This window comes from Garra rufa, chromosome 9 (genome assembly GCF_049309525.1).
Source record: "Garra rufa chromosome 9, GarRuf1.0, whole genome shotgun sequence".
NCBI classification, from domain to species: Eukaryota; Metazoa; Chordata; class Actinopteri; order Cypriniformes; family Cyprinidae; genus Garra; species Garra rufa.
The window spans coordinates 19,836,983-19,857,062 of record NC_133369.1 but is presented as its reverse complement, the minus strand read 5'-3'; the positions used below and the strand labels follow the sequence as shown (position 1 = coordinate 19,857,062).

The window sequence follows — 20,080 nt, the reverse complement described above, 5'->3', positions numbered from 1 at the left end:
TTTTAATACCTCTAGCTGAAATAAAATAAGATTGTTTTTTTTAATTTGTTTGCATTAATGCTTATGTCAAGTAAGAACAAAAAATGATGGTTTCACATTACCAAATGTATATTAAGAAACAACTGGTGGCCTTGATTGTTCTTTTGTTGTTTTGGCATTTGTTGGCATCGGTCATATTTCACCTGTTTTACAGGAAGACACCTTTATACTTTTTACATATCAGGGGGTGGGGGAGGAACTTAAGGAAAGTGTGGGAGGTGTGTGTGTTCTACTTTCCTGTAGCTATGCATGAAAGGAGATGTATGTGTACTATAAACAAAGATGTGTGAGAGCACACCTGTCAGTCGCTCAGGTGAACTCAGGAAAACAGCCTAAAGCTGTGATGGCTCGTTTGGACTTGAACTTCTTACTCACGTTGTCTGTGCTGGTAGGGGTCACAGAAGTTTCTCTGGCACATTTCAGCCACCAAGGAGTCATGGCCCCTGGAGACATCATCATTGGAGGTCTTTTCCCCATCCATGAGGCAGTGGAAGCAGTGAAATACACAGGATCAAACAGCTACTCTTCCCCTCAGCGTCCAAACTGCAGCAGGTGAGTTTTCAGTGTGAAGAATTCAGTTATTATGGTCACACAAATGAGGATTGAACTGAGCCTTTTTTATTATTATTATTATTTATTTTGACCATTGGATAATTCTGTGAATTTATTCCTTATTAATATTTTAAGAATTAATATATTAATATAAGAAATATCTTGTTTTTATTTTGAAATTTTATATGTTAGAGTTAGACTCAAAGTAGAGCAGGAGTTTCTATAATTTAATTTAATCATTATAATTTATGGAGTTATTACTTAATGGTTCCATAAATTAAATGCTTCAGTTTCATTGATCATATTGTTCTGATTCATAGGCATTGATATTATGAAATTCAGGATTTTAGGAAAAATAGAAATATTAATAATAGAAAGATTCAAAGATCAGCATTTATCTGAAATTATTCAGATACACTATACCATTTAAAAGCTCAAAGGAGTCAGTATATATATATATATATATATATATATATATATATATATGCTGCTTAAAAAAAAAGTTTGGGATCAGTAAGATTTTTTTTTTTGAACAATTTTTTATTGGCATTATTATTTAAACATACAAAAAGAACATAAAATAAATTAAAATAACATCAAGCATACTTCAGAGTGTATCATAGATTATACAGATAGCATAAATATAACCAAAGAAGACCTTAAATAGCCATAAAACCACCCTGAAGTAATATTGGAAAAAAAAAAAAAAAGACTACTAAGCCAAAGCCCAAGACCAGCGTATAAGAAAAAGTTGAAACCCCTTCAGTTTAAGACAGCATGTTTTTTAGTTTCTCCAAAATCTGAGCCCAGAAACTGATGGCATCTTCCCTTGCCCCATGGATGCGTGCAGTGGACAACTCCATATATACAACATCCATAAAAGTGAGAACCCAGTGTCTTTTATTGAGCGAGTGTGGAGGTTTCCACCTCGTTGCAACCAACTTCTTGGCTGCTGTTAGTCCTTCTAGAAATACCCGCTTCTGAATTTTATGTGGAATATCAGATAGATCGTTTAAGATCAGAACAGAAGGGGAAGAAGGCACCGAAATATCAAGTAAGGTGGACAGATTGTCACTAACCATGTTCCAGAAGTTAGAAACCCCCGGGCATTCCCAAATGATATGAAAAAAATGTACCAATTCACCTGTATTACAAAAAGTACAATATGGATCAGGTTTCAGCTTCATACAATATAATCTGCACGTGTCATGTAAGTCCTGTGGATAAAGTTGAAATGAATTTGTTGATGGTCCGGGTTCCTAGAAGCTTGAGATACCATAGACCAAACGTGATCCCACTCAAAGTCCGGGGAGAGGTTCGGAATATCAGTTCGCCAAGAGACATCCAGTGCCAAAGGAGGAAATACTTTATCCAAAAAAACCTGTATAACTTAGAAACTAAACCTCTCTTTCCTAGAGAACAACATAGTACTCTTAATAAAGGATGATCTTTCAGAGAGGCCGACCAATGGACCCCATAAGTCTTCATGGCAGCCCTTAAATAAAAGAAAAATCTAGAACTCTGCAGGTTGAATTGAGAGCAGAGTTCTTCAAAGCTAAGTAGGCCCTTGTCACCCATGATATCACCCAGTGAATGAATCCCCTTATCATACCAATGCCTGCACTGACCGAAATGAATAGGATTCTTCCCAACGAGCAGTTTGTGATTATTAAAGATAGGAGAGTAGGGATTCCATTTAGAGAGGATGCCGCACGCTTTTTCCACCGTTCTCCAAACTGATATAGCGTAAGATACTAGGGGACCAAAGCGTATTTTACATTTATTTGAAGGTATATTGGTGAATAAAACTTCATTCAGTTTGAGCGGAAGCACCAAGTTTCTCTCTAGAGAAAGCCAAGAAATATCCTCTTCAGCATCATACCAGCTCATCAAGGGACGAAGCGCAATAGCCCAGTGATACAACTTAAACTTAGAGAGTTTATTTCTCTGTAAGATTCTAAGAAATTCTAAGGCGTGGTCGTTTGCCGTTCCATACAAATTTGGTTATTAAGCTCTGCAATCTATCCCAGAAATGACAAGGGGGAGCCAACGGGAGCATAGAACTCACAAAGTTAATGCGGGGGAGAACATTCATCTTAATAATTGAAATACGTGCTAGAGAATTAGAGAGTGAAGACCAATTTTCCAGGTTAGACGAAATTTTCGAAAGAATATCATTATAGTTGTTCTTACTAATAAATTGCAGGGAATCTCCAATCGTGATGCCTAGATATTTAAACTGCTTAACCATAGGAATATCTACGGGTAGTGCCGTGCTCTTCAGTGCGCCGTTCAGAGGGAGAAGAGCTGATTTGTTCCAATTTATTCTATAACCCGAAATCTTACCGAAGCGGTCAAACTTATTCAAAATGTTGGGTAAGGATTGAGACGGGTTACCTAGATAGAGAAGAACGTCATCAGCATATAATGAAATATGATGATTAGTTCCCTGTATTGAGATAGGGGCAATATTTTTATCAGTGCGGATTGACTGTGCTAATGGCTCTAAAGATAGAGCAAAAAGAAAAGGACTTAGGGGACACCCTTGACGAGAACCTCTGGCTACTACAAACAGAGAAGAACAGGCTTTGCCTGTCAGCACCATGGCTGTGGGATTAGCGTACAAAACTTTAATCATGCGAATAAAATGAGGACCCAGAGCCATTGTCTCGAGAACAGACCACAGATACGACCACTCCAGACGATCAAAGGCCTTCATAGCGTCTAAGGAGAGAATAGCAGCAGGCGATGCCAGCGAGGAAGAGCCATGAATTATGTGAAGTAACCGTCTAACATTATCAGAAGCTAATCTAGATTTGATAAAACCTGTTTGGTCACTGTTAACTAGCTTAGATGAAAATGGTTGAAGTCTAAGAGCAAGCACTTTAGCGTAAATTTTTTTAATCAGCATTAAGAAGGGACATAGGTCTATAGCTAGAGCAATCATTAGGGTCTTTATCCCTTTTTAAGCAAAAGTGAAATTACTGCAATATTTATATCTTTCGAAAAGGAGGGATAACAGTAAGATTTTTAATATATTTTAAATAAATTAGGTTTTTGAGTTTATTTTTTTAACCAAAAATACATTAAAAAATATAATATTGTGAAATATTATTAATAATATATAAAATAAAGTTTTTCTATTTTAATATACATTAAAAATGAATTTATTTCTGTGATAAAAGCTGAATTTTTCAGCATCATTACTCCAGTATTTAGTGTCACATGATCCTACAATTATTCTAATATGCTGATTTTTTTATCAGTGTTGGAAAAAGTTGTGTTGTATATATTTTTTTGGAACCTGTGATACTTTTTCAGGATTCTTTGATGAATAAAAAGTAAAAAAGAACAGCATTTATTTAAAATATAAAGATTTTCTAACAATATACACGACTGTCCAAAAGTTTGGGGTCAGTAATTTTGTTTGAAATTATTACTTATAATAATAATACTAATAATAATATTTTTTTATTCATAAAAAAACCTTTAAATATAATAATAATGAATGTTTTTGGAGCAGCAGCTCTGAATATTAGAATGATTTCTAAAGGATCATGTGACTGGAGTAATGCTAAAAATTCAGCTTTGAAATATATTCAAATAGAAACAGCTATATTAAACTTTACAAATATTTCAAAATGTTTTTGCTGTACTTAGGATCAAATAAATCCAGGCTTGGTGAGTCTTTAAAAAAAAAACATTAAACATTTTACTGTTCAAAAACTTTTGACTGATACAATCCGATAAGTCTAATAACTTATTGGATGATGCATCATCATTACACTGTGTATAATGCTTCTTTCTTTTTTAAACATTAGACTGTGATTATTATGCTTATGATGAAGAAGTTTGGCCCAACTATTAATGTGGTTTTGCTTCCGTCTAGATACTACACAAAAGGTCTAAATCAGGCACTAGCGATGATTAATGCTGTGGAAGTGGCAAACAGGTCCCCCATGTTAAGCAGTCTGAACATAACTCTTGGATATCGCATCTATGACACATGTTCTGATGTCACGACTGCACTTTGGGCTGTTCAAGACCTCACACGGCCATTTTCAGACTGTGACTCACCAACAAACTCTTCTCAACCCGTCCAGCCAATAATGGCGGTAATTGGGAGCGCTTCTTCTGAGAACTCCATCGCAGTTGCCAGGATACTCAACCTTCTATTGATTCCACAGGTTAGATCTGCACCTGAAATTAGCATGATATAATTCTTAAAAGATTAGTTTACTTACAGAAAAAAAAATCCTGATAATTTACTTACCACCATGTCATCCAAGATGTTCATGTCTTTCTTTCTTCAATCGAAAAGACTAAGGTTTTTGAGGAAAACAATACAGGATTTTTCTTCATTTAGTGGTCTTCAATGGAGATCAATGGGTTGAAGGTAGAGAAAAACTCCATCTCATTTCCCCTCCAGCTTTAAAATCATCCGACATCCATTGTTTTACCTTTTTTATAAAGGGCGTTTGACTTTCTTTGCACTTTCACTTTGTAAACAATGGTACTTCTGTCTACATCACACGTGTGATTACGTAATGCTTCAAGCTTTTCATTTTTTTAGAAAATGGCAACCGTTTCACTAGATAAGACCCTTATTCCTCGGCTGGGATCATGTAGAGCCCTTTGAAGCTGCAATGAAACTGCAATTTGGACCTTCAACCTGTTAGCCACCACTGAAGTCCACTATATGGAGAAAAATCATGGAATGTTTTGCTCAAAAACCTTAATATTTCTTTTCGACTGAAGAAAGAAAGACATGAACATCTTGGATGACATAGGGGTGAGTAAATTATCAGGAAATTTGTCATAATGTAACCTTTAATTGCTGTTTGCTCATCCTTTATGCAGATATGTTACGCATCTACAGCTACGATTCTGAGTGACAAAAGTCGCTTCCCTACTTTCATGAGGACTGTCCCCAGTGATGAGTACCAAACTCGTGCCATGGTGAAACTTCTGAAGGACAATAAATGGACCTGGGTTGGCATTATCATTACAGATGGAGACTATGGCCGTTCTGCCCTGGAAAGTTTTGTTAAACACACAGAAACCAACGGAATTTGTGTGGCCTTCAAGGCGATTCTACCAGACTCACTAGCAGACCAACAAAAATTAAACAACTACATCAACAAGACCGTGGATATCATTGAGAAAAACACCAAGGTTAATGTGGTGGTTTCATTTGCTAAGTCGTCTCAAATGAAGCTGCTGTTTCAGGGCCTGCAAAGTAAGAACGTTTCAAACAAAAAGGTGTGGGTGGCCAGTGATAACTGGTCAACCGATAAAGACATTCTGAAAGACGTAAACCTCTCAGATATTGGAAATATAATGGGATTCACCTTCAGGAGTGGAAATGTTACAAGTTTTAATCAGTACCTTAACGATCTACAATTTGAAAGTGAAGCCAAGATGAACAATTCATTCCTGGAGGAATTTCTAAACCTGTCTGATGTAGGAAATGCTGCAAAAGCAGTAGAGAAACTAGTCAAAAACACACACTCAGACATGGTCTTCAGCATTGAGATGGCAGTCAGTGCTATTGTTAATGCTGTGGCTAAATTATGTGTAAATAGACAATGCAAGACCCCTACAGATATTCAACCCTGGGAGGTAATTTACCACACTATGAGACACTTGCTGTCAAATTCAATGTCTTTTTTTATTTGCCTTGTCACAGTCAACATCCTAAAAGTCAATGCATGTTTGTGTTTCAGCTCTTTAAACAGCTGAGGAATGTCACTTTTGAGAAAGAAGGAGTCATGTACAACTTCGACGCAAACGGCGACATCAATTTGGGCTATGACGTCTGCCTATGGGATGAACATGAATCTGAACATAACGTAATAGCAGAATATTATCCATCTAACAGCAGTTTCACTTTTACAAGGAAGAATATAAGTGATATTGAGGTAATGTATTCTCTTTAATGGTCATTTTTATCAAGTTTTCTGCTAATAAAAAAGTCAAGCACCGAAGGTGGTATTGCACCTATTTTAGCCATTGGCGTTCTTCTTCTTCTGGCTTTTCTAATTCTATTGCAGCCCATAGAACCGCTTGCAGGAAAGTTATGAAATTTGGCACACAGATAGGGGACCGTGCTATCTGTCACAAAAGACAATTTGGAGTCTCTATCTCAATCCCTCTAGCACCAACAAGTCAAGTTTTTTAAAAAAACTTACTTTTTCAAACATTTCCTAGACAGTTTGTCTGATTTTCCCCAAATTTTGCTCAGATCATCTTCAGACCTTGCTTTCAAAAAGATATAGAATTCAAGTTGTTTAGTCAAACTATTATCAAATAACGCATGAACGAATTTGACAAAGAGCACTCAAAAATGTATGTGATGCTATATCTCCACAATGGTTTGCCTTATTGAGACCAAACTTGCTGTGTGTTAAAATAACCATGGCCTGAGGACACCTGCACAGTTTTGGGGCAGCACCACCTACTATTTTTGCTTATAACTTCTGAATGGTTTGGTTTTATAGTAAAACACTGTTTGAAAATGAAACAAATTTGCATATCTTGTGTAACTCTGTATGTGTCTTCGCCATCATGCTCTGACAGAACTGTGGCCTAATGTTACAAAGAAATAAAAACATGCTAATAACATTATTATTAAAATTGGCATATTGTAATGAAACTGGTTTTAATATATTCTTGGGTCATGCCAAGAACAAAGATACCAATTTTATCATAGTCAGCTGAACTTTCTATCAGCCATTTAGATTTCCGTTAAAAACCTTTTTTGAACTCCTCCTAGAACAATTGTCCGATTTTCAACCAAATCGAGCCAGATCATCTTCAGACTGTGCTGACAAAAAGTTATGGATTTCGTGTTGATAAAACCGTTTTTGTATCTACCCGTTTCCTAGCGTGAAAGTAAGCCTATGGGTAAGACTTCCGGTTTATTATTCGCGAATAACGAGAAGCATAACAACATGCAGGGAATGGTAAAACTGTTTGCACCAATTTGCAATATCAAGCAGCAAAACAAGCTGTTTTGTACAGCTAAAAATAGCTGGACGCAGATGAGAAAGGAAGCCACACCTGTAAAATAAAAAAGGCCATGCCCACTTTAATGTGAAGGAAAAGGTGGCTAAGACCACAACAAATTTTGACATGATGCCAAACTATGTCTGAGGCTGTATCTAGGCAAAGTTATTGACACCAAACTTTGTGTGTGCCATTGTCACCTCACACTGAAGACACCACATTGATTTAATAACAGAGCCACCTATTGGTCAAAAGTGATTCACCATTAAATCATATTACTAGCGGTAGTACTTTTTTCAGCCATTTTAACTAAAATCATCTTGAAATGGCTTCAGTTACTCATTGCTAGTTGGTCTGATGCTTGCAGGACAGTGATTAAAATTAAAACACAAGAAGAGGAAAATGTAAATTTCAGTGCTTTTGCATTGTCTCACAACGTTTTACATTCCCCCAAGAAACTTTTTTGTTAGGTTTTGCTAGCGAACACAGTTACGCTGGGAGCAAAAAAAAGTGTTTTTACAGAAAACTACAAATAAACACAAAAGCATTGAAATATATTTTTTCCTCTCATCTCATACTTTTCTATATTTTCCATCACCATGTCCCTTTAGTAGCTACCTAGTACTGCAATACTACATTCGGATGGGTATACCGTGTTAAATGTGTCCCCTGCTGAAAAAAACAGCATGTGCTGGTTAGGTAGTTTTGATGCTGGGATGCTGGTTAGGTAGGTTTTGATGCTGGTTTAAGCTGGTCCTTTTATGGTTTATGCTAGTCCTTAACCAGCACATGACCAGCTAAGGACCAGCATAAACCAGCAAAGGACCAGCACAAACCAGCAAAGGACAAGCACAAACCAGCTTAAACCAGCATCAAAACATACCTAACCAGCATATGCTGTTTTTTTCACCAGAGTTTAAACATTCTTTTGGAACATTCATAAGCCCTGCATTCCTAAGGCTCTTCTGTTCCTCAGCATATTGTGTTTTCTATTAGCATTCCCTAAAACAATTTTCACTTGTTTCTTCTCAGAATGTTGTGTCTAGGTGTTCAGACACCTGTCAGCCAGGGGAGTACAAAAAAACAGCAGAGGGTCAGCATACTTGCTGTTATGAGTGTCTCTCCTGCGCCGAAAACCACTACTCCAACCACACAGGTAAGTTCACTGGAGCCATTTTACACTAAAGTTCAAAATCTATAATCTTCACTTCCGATATTATCCCAACAGCCAATAAAACATAATGTTTTAAATTGTCTTTTAGATGCAGACGCATGCTCCAAGTGCGACACTGAGTACAAGTGGTCAGACGCTAATAGCTCAGAATGTCATCCTAAGTTTTATGAGTACTTTGAGTGGGACAGCGGTTTCGCTATCGTCCTGTTGACGCTGGCTGCTCTCGGGATCCTCCTCCTCTTCTCGATGTCCGCACTGTTTTTCTGGCAAAGGGAGTCTCTGGTGGTAAAGGCTGCAGGTGGACCGCTTTGTCATCTGATCCTTTTCTCCCTGCTGGGGAGTTTCATCAGTGTCATTTTCTTTGTGGGGGAACCGAGCAATTTGACGTGTATGGTGAAGCAGGTCATCTTCGGCCTGAGCTTTACACTGTGTGTCTCATGCATCTTGGTGAAGTCCTTGAAGATCCTTCTGGCATTCCAGATGAACCTAGAGCTGAAGGAGCTTCTGCGCAAGCTCTACAAGCCTTACTTGATCGTTTGCATCTGCATGGGCCTTCAGGTCACTATTTGCACTGTTTGGCTGACCTTGTACAGGCCTTTTAAAGACAAAAAGGTTCAACCCAAATCCATCCTCCTGGAATGCAACGAGGGCTCAGATGTGATGTTTGGGTTAATGCTGGGATACATAACTTTACTGGCGCTGATATGTTTCTCGTTTGCTTATAAAGGAAGAAAACTTCCGCAGAAGTATAACGAGGCCAAGTTCATCACATTTGGTATGCTCATCTACCTCATGGCCTGGGTCATCTTCATTCCAGTGCATCTCACCACCAGTGGCAAATATGTACCGGCTGTGGAGGTGGTTGTTATTCTCATTTCAAACTACGGGATTCTGAGCTGCCACTTCCTGCCAAAATGTTACGTAATTATTTTCAAAAAGGAGCATAATACCAAAGATGCATTTTTGAAAAATGTTTATGAATACGCCAGAAAGAGCGCTGAGAACATCAGGGGCTTGACTGGAACTCATCCACAGAGTGAAACTGAGAATTCAGCCTACGTCATATCCAATCCGTCACTTGTGCCTGAGGAGAAAGTTTCTGTACCAAAAATAGATAACGTGGCTTAAAATAGCACTAATAATAATTTGAAGATAATTTGAGATCCTGAGTCAAAGCAACTGTTCTGATGACATTTTGTCTTCATCTGACATGAAACTTATAGTTTTGTTTTTCACATATAATGATCTTTTAAGATCTGTAATAAATTATGATGATTAATCTGAATGATTAATACTTTTATTTAACTGTGGCAAACAAATAAAATGTTTATGTATGCATATATGTTTTTGTAAAATATGTGTTTTTGTGTACTGTGTATAAATTGTTTAATTGTTTTTTTTTTATTGCATTATCACAAACTAAGACAGTAACAGTAATTCTTTTAAAATTATCTTCATTAACTTTATGACGTTTTTTATTCCATATTTTTTAATAATATATTACATAAAAATGTATAACTTATTATTAATAATGTATGTAGCATATACTCTACCAGTCAAATGTTTTTGAACAGTAAGATTTTTAATGTGTTTTAAAGAAGTATCTCCACCAAGCCTGCATTTATTTGATCCAAAGTACAGCAAAAGCAGTAAAATGATGATAGTATTTAAAATAACTTTTCTGTTTAAATATATTTCAAAATGTAATTAATTCCTGTGATCAAAGTTAAATTTTTAGCATCATTACTCCAATCTTCAGTGTCACATGATCCTTCAGAAATCATTCTAATTATAGAATTATAAGAATGAATACTTTTATTTAGTAAGGACGCTTTAAATTTATCAGAAGTGACGATAAAGACATTGATCATGTTACAAAAGATTTCTATATCAGAAAAACACTGTTCTTCTGAACTTACTATTCATCAAAGAAATCTGAAAAAATTCTACTCAGCTGTTTTCAACATAATAATAATTCACGAGTTCACGCTTACATATAATTAGCCGGAGTATGGTATTGCGTGATTGGAGTGCTGTCCGGAGAAAAGGCTCCGAGCTCGGGAGCGTCCCGAGCCCAGAGAACCCCCCATGGGAGTAGCGAGAACTCGGAGTGCGGAGTCGGGGTGGTGGAGGGATACTGATGAACCGTCGGGTGAATAGAGGCGAGTCGGCTGTATTTGTACTTATGGCATTGATTGGCTTGAGTGGGTTCCTCTTGTGATGTTTACGCTAAGTATCTGACGCGCTCCTCCCGAACTTTGTTAGTGAAACATCATTAAATGTTTTTGAGCTGCAAATCAGAATATTAATATCAAAATTATATATTCAGCTTTAAATTTAAAATATATTTAGATAATTTGAAACGATACAAATATTTCAAAATTTGACTGTTTTTGCTGTATTTGGGATCAAATAAATGCAGGCTTGGTGAGCAGAAGAGACTTCTTTAAAAAACATTAAAAAATCTTACTGTTCAAAAACATTTGACTAGTAGTGTATAATTATTGAAATGGTATTTGTAATAACATATTTACTTTGAAATGTTATTATTAATATTAAATTAAATTTTAGCACACATTTAGCACATCCTCTATCATCTGGAAAGACAAATGTATTTGTAAAGTATATTTATATGTATATGCAATTATGTTTCTCTGTAGCAAAATTGCAATAAAGTTTACTTTGTTAACATTAATCCATTGTCAGAAACTAACAATGAACTGTTGTGTTTTCAACATTAACTTTAATTTAATTACCTTAATCCATTAGTATGTAGAAAAATTAGCATTCTAGATTAATAAATGCTGTAAAGCTATTGTTAATGGCGCAGCTCAATGCATCAACTAATGTAGTGTTTGCTAATTTAATTTAGCATATCTACATTTATCTGGAAGGAAAAAAAAAATCCTGAAAATGGTTTACTTTATTAAAATGAATTTACGGGAAGCTGGGACCTTCCCTGTAAATTTACAGACAACATTTTCCATATCCTGTTTAGAATGAAACTGTTTGCTCTTCTTTTCTCTCTTTCACGTGATAGTGTCTGTCTTGGCTAGAGGCCTAACACATCACTGACACAATGAGAGAAACGTAGTGAGAATGCCAGAGGCTTGTGAATGGATTGGGAACAGCTGCAAACTCTCGTCTCAGACAGGGAAAAAGGTCATGTTTCTTATGTCATGCTTAAATCTTTGTTTCCTCAATCACAAAAATGCTTAGTAATTGGCTATTGTGTGACTTGTGCAAATTATTTGGCAATATGTCCTGCTAAGGATTTTAGTTACATAAAACAAAGTGTTGTTGTTATGCAGTGTTAAGTTAAAGTTTTAAATTCAGTGTTTTATAGTTTACTTTTACTTTTAATGGACATGTTTACAAAAACTATTGTGGGGATATTTGGATGTCCTTCTCCCTGAAGGTTTGTGTAAATGCAAAATGTTTAGGTTTACTGTTTATCTCTCGCCCTGAGCATAGTATTACAGGCTATCAAATGTCACCCAGTGTGAGAAAGATCTTGAAATATGAGGGACGGGCACAAATATGCAATGGCGAGGAAATAGAACTTTTGCAGCGGTTCTAAAAATGTGACAGATGATGAATCAATTCCTTATTGTTACCTGTGAGAAACGTCATCCGCACAACCACAAAAGCAGACAGTGGAGTCATTATTGCCGGTGGCATGCAGTCTTCAGGTGTTGTTTTGTGGTATTCCCCTCTCTGAACTAGAATGTCCAGTTTTGTCACCTAATCAGACACAGCTCCATTCAAAAATAATATTTACACAAATGGATTGATAATGTTACACTGAAATTGAGGTGAGCAGATGATGCTGCTTATAATCTCAGCAAATATTTGTTGAGGTGATTGGGATGATCTAAATACACAATATCCAAGAGAATGTAAAATGGCAACCAGGTTAATATCTATTAATATGTACGCAAGCAAATTCTAAGCCTAAATTGTTTCCATTCATACACTGATGCTGGGTCTGGTGGGCAGGTGGCATTTTAATTCATTCCCAGGTGGGTTTTGTACAGGCCAGTTAAGATTTTGCACACCAGACTCAAGAAAAACACTTTCTCAAACTGTTCATACGTCAATGTAATGATTTAGCAATGAGATTCATCTTCACTGGAAACAGCAAAACCTGTTAGCAAGATGTCAACATACCATTTGCAGTAGTGTTTCAAGCCCACATAATTGTAAACATCCTAGGCATGTTTTTATTAGCGCACAACAATCGAAGATGAAGATCTCTGTCTGTTCCACTGAACTTCAAAGAAGCAAAACAGACTACATGAGACTACATTTAGTCTCAACATTGGCTGTCAACACCTTGCCAGTCACACTTGCAACTGGGTGAATGACGGATAAGGATTTAAAATGTGAAAAAAAATAAAACTGGCAAAAAATTTAAATGTTAGGACTTTCTATACTTATTACAGTGTTGTGTATGTAATGCAATGATATTTACACATTTCAAGAATGTAATTAACCATTTTTTTTAATGAATCAGATCTTTTTCCTCATGAAAATGTCATTCCTGGGTAACATAATGAATTTTTAAATTAATTACATTTCTACCATTGTTGGCATATACAAATGTACTGATCTCCATATTTGGAGCCCAACAAACAATTAGTGCTCAGAAAACTACATTTTAATCACAATTAATATAATCAATTTGGGATTTTTTATAGGCACAGGCTCATTTTTGGCTGCTGCTAATTCAAAAATTCAGAACCAAATAAAAAAAAAAACTGGAAAATGTTTAAAAATGTTTTCCAATAAAGTAAATAAGACTTGTTTTATCATTAACTCAACAAAAAACTGAATTGTGTAATCTAACACACAAATATGGGTTAAATGAATTGCCCGTGTCATTGTTAGCCAGAATGACATACTGTTAGACGGAATGACATTCTGCCATATTTTTCAGGATTACCATAAAAACCATCATCAGTATAATTTTTCTTTCCAACACTCAAACTTGAAACAAAGTAAGATACACTTGACAGTTGCAAAACTCACAGTTTTTAATGATTTAAAAAAAGTACAACAGGCTTTTTGGGACACCAATTTCATTACAATCGTATTTTCTAAATATTACAGTAAATCTGTAAAATTATAATGCTTCATAAACAATGGCCAGGGGTATAGTGTATAATGTGTAATAACACATTACACCGCTAAAACATTTAGGCTTATTGCAAATGAGTGTGAACCTATTTCGATTAAAGGAACATTCCACTTTTTTTGGAAATAGGCTCATTCTCCAACTCCCCCCGAGTTAATAAGTTGATTTTTACCGTTTTGAAATCCATTCAGCCGTTCTCCTGTTCTGGCGATATCACTTTTAGCATAGCTTAGCATAGATCATTGAATCCTATTAGACCAATAGCATCGCGTTCAAAAATGACCAACGAGTTTCCATATTTGTTGTATTTAAAACTTGACTCTTCTGTAGTTATATCGTGTACTAAGACCAGTGGAAATGCAAAGCTGCGAGTTTCTTGGCTGATAAGATTAGGAACTACACTTCCATTCCGGCGTAATAGTCAAGGAAGATTGCTGCTGTAATATGGCCGAAGCAGGCGGAGTATTATCAGAAATATTCCCAGCTAGTTTAGCATTTGCACATGTGCTGCGTGATATTACTGCTCCTGCTTCGGCCATATTACGGCAGCAAACTTCCTTGACTATTGCGCCGGAATGAGAGTGTAGTTCCTAATCAGCCTAGAAAATTGAAGCTTTGCATTTCCACCGGTCTTAGTACACGATATAACTACAGAAGAGTCAAGTTTTAAATAGGACAAATATCGAAACTCGTTGGTCATTTTTGAACGTGATGCTATTGGTCTAATAGGATTCAATGATCTATGCTAAGCTATGCTAAAAGTGATATCGCCAGAACAGGAGAACGGCTGAATGGATTTCAAAACGGTAAAACTCAATTTATTAACTCGGGGGGAGTTGGAGAATGAGCCTATTTCCAAAAAAAGTGGAGTGTTCCTTTAATATTTCAAGTTTGCTTGTTACTGACACATTATTGTTCCACTGAATCATCACCATAATACCTTGCTCTCTATTTTCAAAGATACTCAGCCCTAGCTTCTGCATCTGTGTTTATTCTGGCTCTGAACCGTCTCTGCCTCTCTTTATTAGACAGAGGCATCTGGAAGAACAGAATTGACCTTAAAACACCAGAAGCTATACAAAAGTTTTAAAATGGGTAACACTTTATAATAACGGCACGCTATTAATCATTAGTTAAACATTAGTAAACAGTTAATTCATCATTTATAACGCATTAAAAGACATTAATAAGCAGTTTATAAATACAGCTATAAATGCTTTATTCTTGATTTAAAAGCATATCTATAATGTGTTTAATAATTGTATTTCCATACTTTAATTTCATACTTGTAGGTAGGCTTATAAATCAAGCATTAAGAATTTATAGCTGCATTTTAAATCGTAAATTTATTGATGAATTAACTGTTTAATGATGTTTAAATAATGATTAATAACGTGTAGTTATTATAAAGTATTACCAAATGTGGATATATTAATAATAATGATTACATTATTCATGATTTGACCATTAACATTACAAAAGTTCAATTCAATGATAATTAAATGTGAATCATATGAAATCAAGATGAATGACAGCAAAAATACGGCAAAAAACATACAATTATGTAAATAATGTTAATGTTAATAATATAACTATAATAACTATACCTAAAAGTTTACAAATGTTAATTAAAAACTAGATTGTTATGCCTATGTCATTCTGGATAACGGATGACATGTCCTGGCTAACAGAGTTTTTTTGTTATCCAAGAATGACATGTTGTTATCCAGGAATGACAAAACGAATATTTTTCTTTATAATCAGGCACTAATTTAACCACCTATGGAAAACTACAACTTAGCCATCATCGCTTTAAGGTAATCTTTTAGATCAAATAGATAGTTTTTTCTTTTAAAACATTATAAATAGTTTGTCAGTGTTATCCAAAAGGACACATATTATTGCTACAAAGTGCATCAGTCACCGAAAAGGTCAAAATATCAACATTTTAAGAGACGCTTATTCACCTTTGCACTTGTTCTGGTGCTCATTCAGGGTCTTCTTTTTGATACAATATTATGTCACATGACATACCACAATGCATTATGGTCTAAAATGGTCATTGGTGTCTGTTATCCAGGAATGACATTACAGAAATCACAATTTGGGGACAAAAGTCTTTCTGTCATTAAAATTTAATTAAACTTAGTATTATAACCATATTTGCAGGTATCGTTTAAAACATCAATATAATTATGCCCAAGTAGATTTTAAATATTTTTATTTTTATTATTTACATTTTTATTGTATTTTTGTACTCAGATTTTAAGCCGGGACAGTTACCCGGAATGACGTTTTGGGACTTTTGAGCTCAATAGTTCCTTAAAGATTAATTATTTATAATGAATTCTCACAAGAGTAATTAAAGAGGGGAAAGTTGAGTCATTTAATGAAATGCATTTAAAAATGTATACATTTTTAATATTATGAATATGCTTTGGACACCAGAATTGACATGCCACGTCATTGACCCAACTCTCTTACTTGGTAAACATGACAGAGAGTGATTCAAATGTCATGAATCGACCAGCCCTGGTTTGGCGTTTGTCTTATGGGAAATGTTTTAAAATAATATTTGGGGCTTTACATCACACGGCAGGCACGTGCAGAGGGGGGGGGGGGGGGGGGCGGAGGGTGCTTGAGCACCTGCCCTTTTGGCTCCTAGTGATCAAAGTGCCCTTTTGTTAAGATTTTTTTTTTTTGTAATAATATAAAAATTAAATATTTATAAAAATAACGAATTCGCGACAGCCTGCCCAATCGAACTATTAGTAAAATTAATTAATAATGTTTTAGCTGTAAATAGAATGACCCTCGTGATGACCTTTCACGTGACGACCCCACCCGGAAGTTCAGGGCGATCCGATCATGTTTATAAAGCCAAGGATAGACACGTTCGTGGCTGTTGGTAAGTGGTGTTTTCACCAGATTTAAAGTTACTTATTATTATAAGAATGACGTGAAGAAAAGAGAGTATGCACGAGTATTTATAATTTTTTATAGCTTGTGCATGTGTAGTCTGCTCTGAAATAGCTGCCGATAATGTTAATGTCATGTAAAAATAATCGTAAAGTAGAGGGCTCCTGCAGGCCATAAAATGTTTTATATATGTTAAATAGTATAAGAAAAGACTTCATTATAATTTAGGAGGTCTTACATTTGGGGAAGGAAAGATGAGAATCGCGATAGGGCTGGATAAAACTTCAGAAGGCAATGATGTCATTGAATACATATGCACGTTTCAAAGTCAAAACGTGGCACTGATGTCTTTATATGAATGTATCTGAAGGGAACCGACTGTCCTCAGAAACATGTCGTTTGCGTTTTCATTTCACGTCTGATAAAACTGCATTAATGCTGCTTTGTGTTCAGCCGTTCCTATGGAAACCGTAGTATTTCAGCGCTCATAAAAGCGCCCCCTCGTGACAGAGAATGAATTTTTATTTCCACATTTTTCAGCTCTTTATGGTCAAATTATTGCAATGATCGACCTAGTTTTTATGCAGCAAACACATAGGGTTGTAAATGTGAAAGATGTTAATGTGCCTTCTAAATATCTAAACAATTAAGACAGTACTATTTATGTTTTAAATAAAATATAATAATAAATTAAAAACTCGATTTATCCCTTTTAATGGTATAAAGGCTGAAATTCCATTGTATAAGATATTTTGTTTTTGTGTGAACCTGTATCTGAATTATAAATCATGCCATTTTATGGCTTAATATCCTACCGTCTACAATCTTACAATACAATACATCAGGGGTCACATATATTTTCAATAGTGACCACACAGAGTTTAATATAACAGCTGTTCTTTATTATTGTGTTTAACAGAGAGAAGAAAATCTTTAGGTTTGACAATTTAATACACAACAATTTCTAATCAAAATGAATAGGTCCAAAGAAAATATTTTTAATCTTTTAAACATTAAAATGGTTTTTTATGTTCTGTTTCTTTCTCAGAACTGCTTCACAGCATTGGCTGCTAGAAGCCTCTGTAATGATATGTATATCAGCAAGGAATGTGTCACAATATACAGTACAGTATTGCTGTACTGATGTTTTGAGCACAGCCCTATTTAGAGAGCCCCTTTTATAGTGATAAAAATATTACTAATTCTATTGTTTGAGTCCAGAACTAAACATAAATGCAATTAAAACTTTGAATAATGCATTATTTGTCTTATTAATGACATTGTTACTTGTTACGTAAGTAACTGGATGCCTACAATGAGGTGATGGACCCGAGGGGCTCTTTAATGTCTTGTTCCAGGTGCCCTTTTTATACTTTGAGCACCTGCCCCTTTAAAGGTCTCTGCACGGCCCTGTCACACGGAAATATTATTTGAACATTATAAAACAATTACAGTGTTCCAGTCGTGTTATACTCTATATGACAAATTAGGAGATTTGAACTGTTCACAATTTCAGGCATATCCTTTACTATTTTTATTTATATTTCAATTACATGGAAATTTAATTATTATTTTATATTTTATCCAGTTATATCTCGGTTTTTAATCTCTCTTTTAATCTTTTTAATTACTTCACAGGTTATTAATTGGTGTTTCTGCATTCCACTGTGCTGTATTTTAATCATTTTTTTGTAAACATAGGCCATGTTCACACAGCAGCAGAATACGGTTGTCAATACGACATTGGACTCCATAATACAGTTGCGTTCACACACAGACCACGTTCACACTGTCAGTTTTTGGGATTGACAACCACATTTACTTACAGGTGTGAGTCTCGAAATGTCCCGTTCACACAGCAGCTCACAGTAATGTTTCGAATGTTGTTTGTATGAACGTGCAACGGGAGTTGCATTTAAAGGGGTCATCGGATGCCCATTTTCCACAAGTTCATATGATTATTTAGGGTCTTAATGAAAAGTCTATAATATACTTTGGTTAAAAATTCTCAATAGTAGTGTAAAAAAAAAACTTTTACCTTGTCAAAATCAGCTCTGCAAAAACTCAGCTCATTTTAAGACATGGCCCCTTTAAATGCCACCGAGCTCTGCTTTCCCCGCCCTCTCAGGGATTACGAGACATATAATAATAGGTGCGTTCGACTTCATGCGGCGCTGCAAGAAATCGGCTGCCGCCTTACAAAACAATGCATTCTGGTAAGATCATTTGTCCGACTTTGATCGGCGCTGCAGCCGCCTTTCCATCACGTGTGCCATCAAAGTACCGTGAGAGCAAAACGAGAGCAGTCGCAGAGGTCAGGCGTTGCAGCTGCTTAAAATCGGCTGCGAAAGCCTTGATGACGACACACTTTATTCTCATTGGTCAGATTATGTGACGACAAGCACAACGTGTGCTGCGTGTTTTTTCTTAAATACGTTCCTGTATGGAATCCATCTTTATATCGAATATCTAATATTCAAACAAAACATTATTGATGAAAATGAAGATTAGGCGATATGGTAAATATATATTCTTATTGTATAAGAGTAAAGTTTGGGGGAAAAAAACTGGTCAACCAGAGGCCGTTTTTTTTTAATGGATGCTGTGAGAGGCTTCACTACACTGAATAAACTGCTTATATTTGAAAAATGTCCTATAGCTAACTACAAAACCAAGATGCAAATAATAAACGTCATATTGCATTACATTAAAGTAACTCACATACTTGATATGATCAACAAAAAAAGCAAAATGATTGTATAGAATAAATGATAGGGAAACGTTTTTCTTTTATTTATTTATCTTATGTAGTTTCATTTCTTCTTTTTCTTTATTCCTTTTTTTTTTTTTTGTATGTTTGGAATACAGTTTCATCCTCTATAAGTGTCCGACTTGACTGCCGTCTCTTTACTCCTCCCCCGACTGCAAGCGGCTGCTCTCGCCAGCCGGCGGCAGGCTAGTGTAGTGCATCTCGAACGCACCTATTTACTTTAACCGCGTTTAGCTGCGAAACTTGCCAACAAGCACATTATTAAGAAAGGCCATTCACAAAGATGCATAAAAAGATCTGTATACTCACTTCTGTTGTGGGTGAAGCTGCATCAGGAACGATTTGCACAAACACAGATGCATATGCAGACCGGGATCGCGCTTTCCTTTTAAAAGCGAAAGTAACATTTTCCTCTGCATATTCAGTAAATGACTACTGCTGTGTTCATTATTACATCCAACAACAGAACACCTCAGTTGCT

At 35.6% G+C, this 20,080-nt stretch overlaps 1 protein-coding gene across 1 annotated transcript; it reads left to right on the top strand.

Moving 5' to 3' along the window:
- Positions 1-382: 382 nt before the first annotated feature.
- gprc6a (G protein-coupled receptor, class C, group 6, member A) lies at positions 383-9,901 on the top strand. The gene is made up of 6 exons (XM_073847770.1): positions 383-591; positions 4,481-4,778; positions 5,452-6,213; positions 6,318-6,512; positions 8,632-8,755; positions 8,862-9,901. Exons 1-6 carry the CDS (start codon positions 383-385, stop codon positions 9,899-9,901), a joined length of 2,628 nt encoding a protein of 875 aa, XP_073703871.1.
- The last annotated feature ends 10,179 nt before the right edge of the window (positions 9,902-20,080 follow it).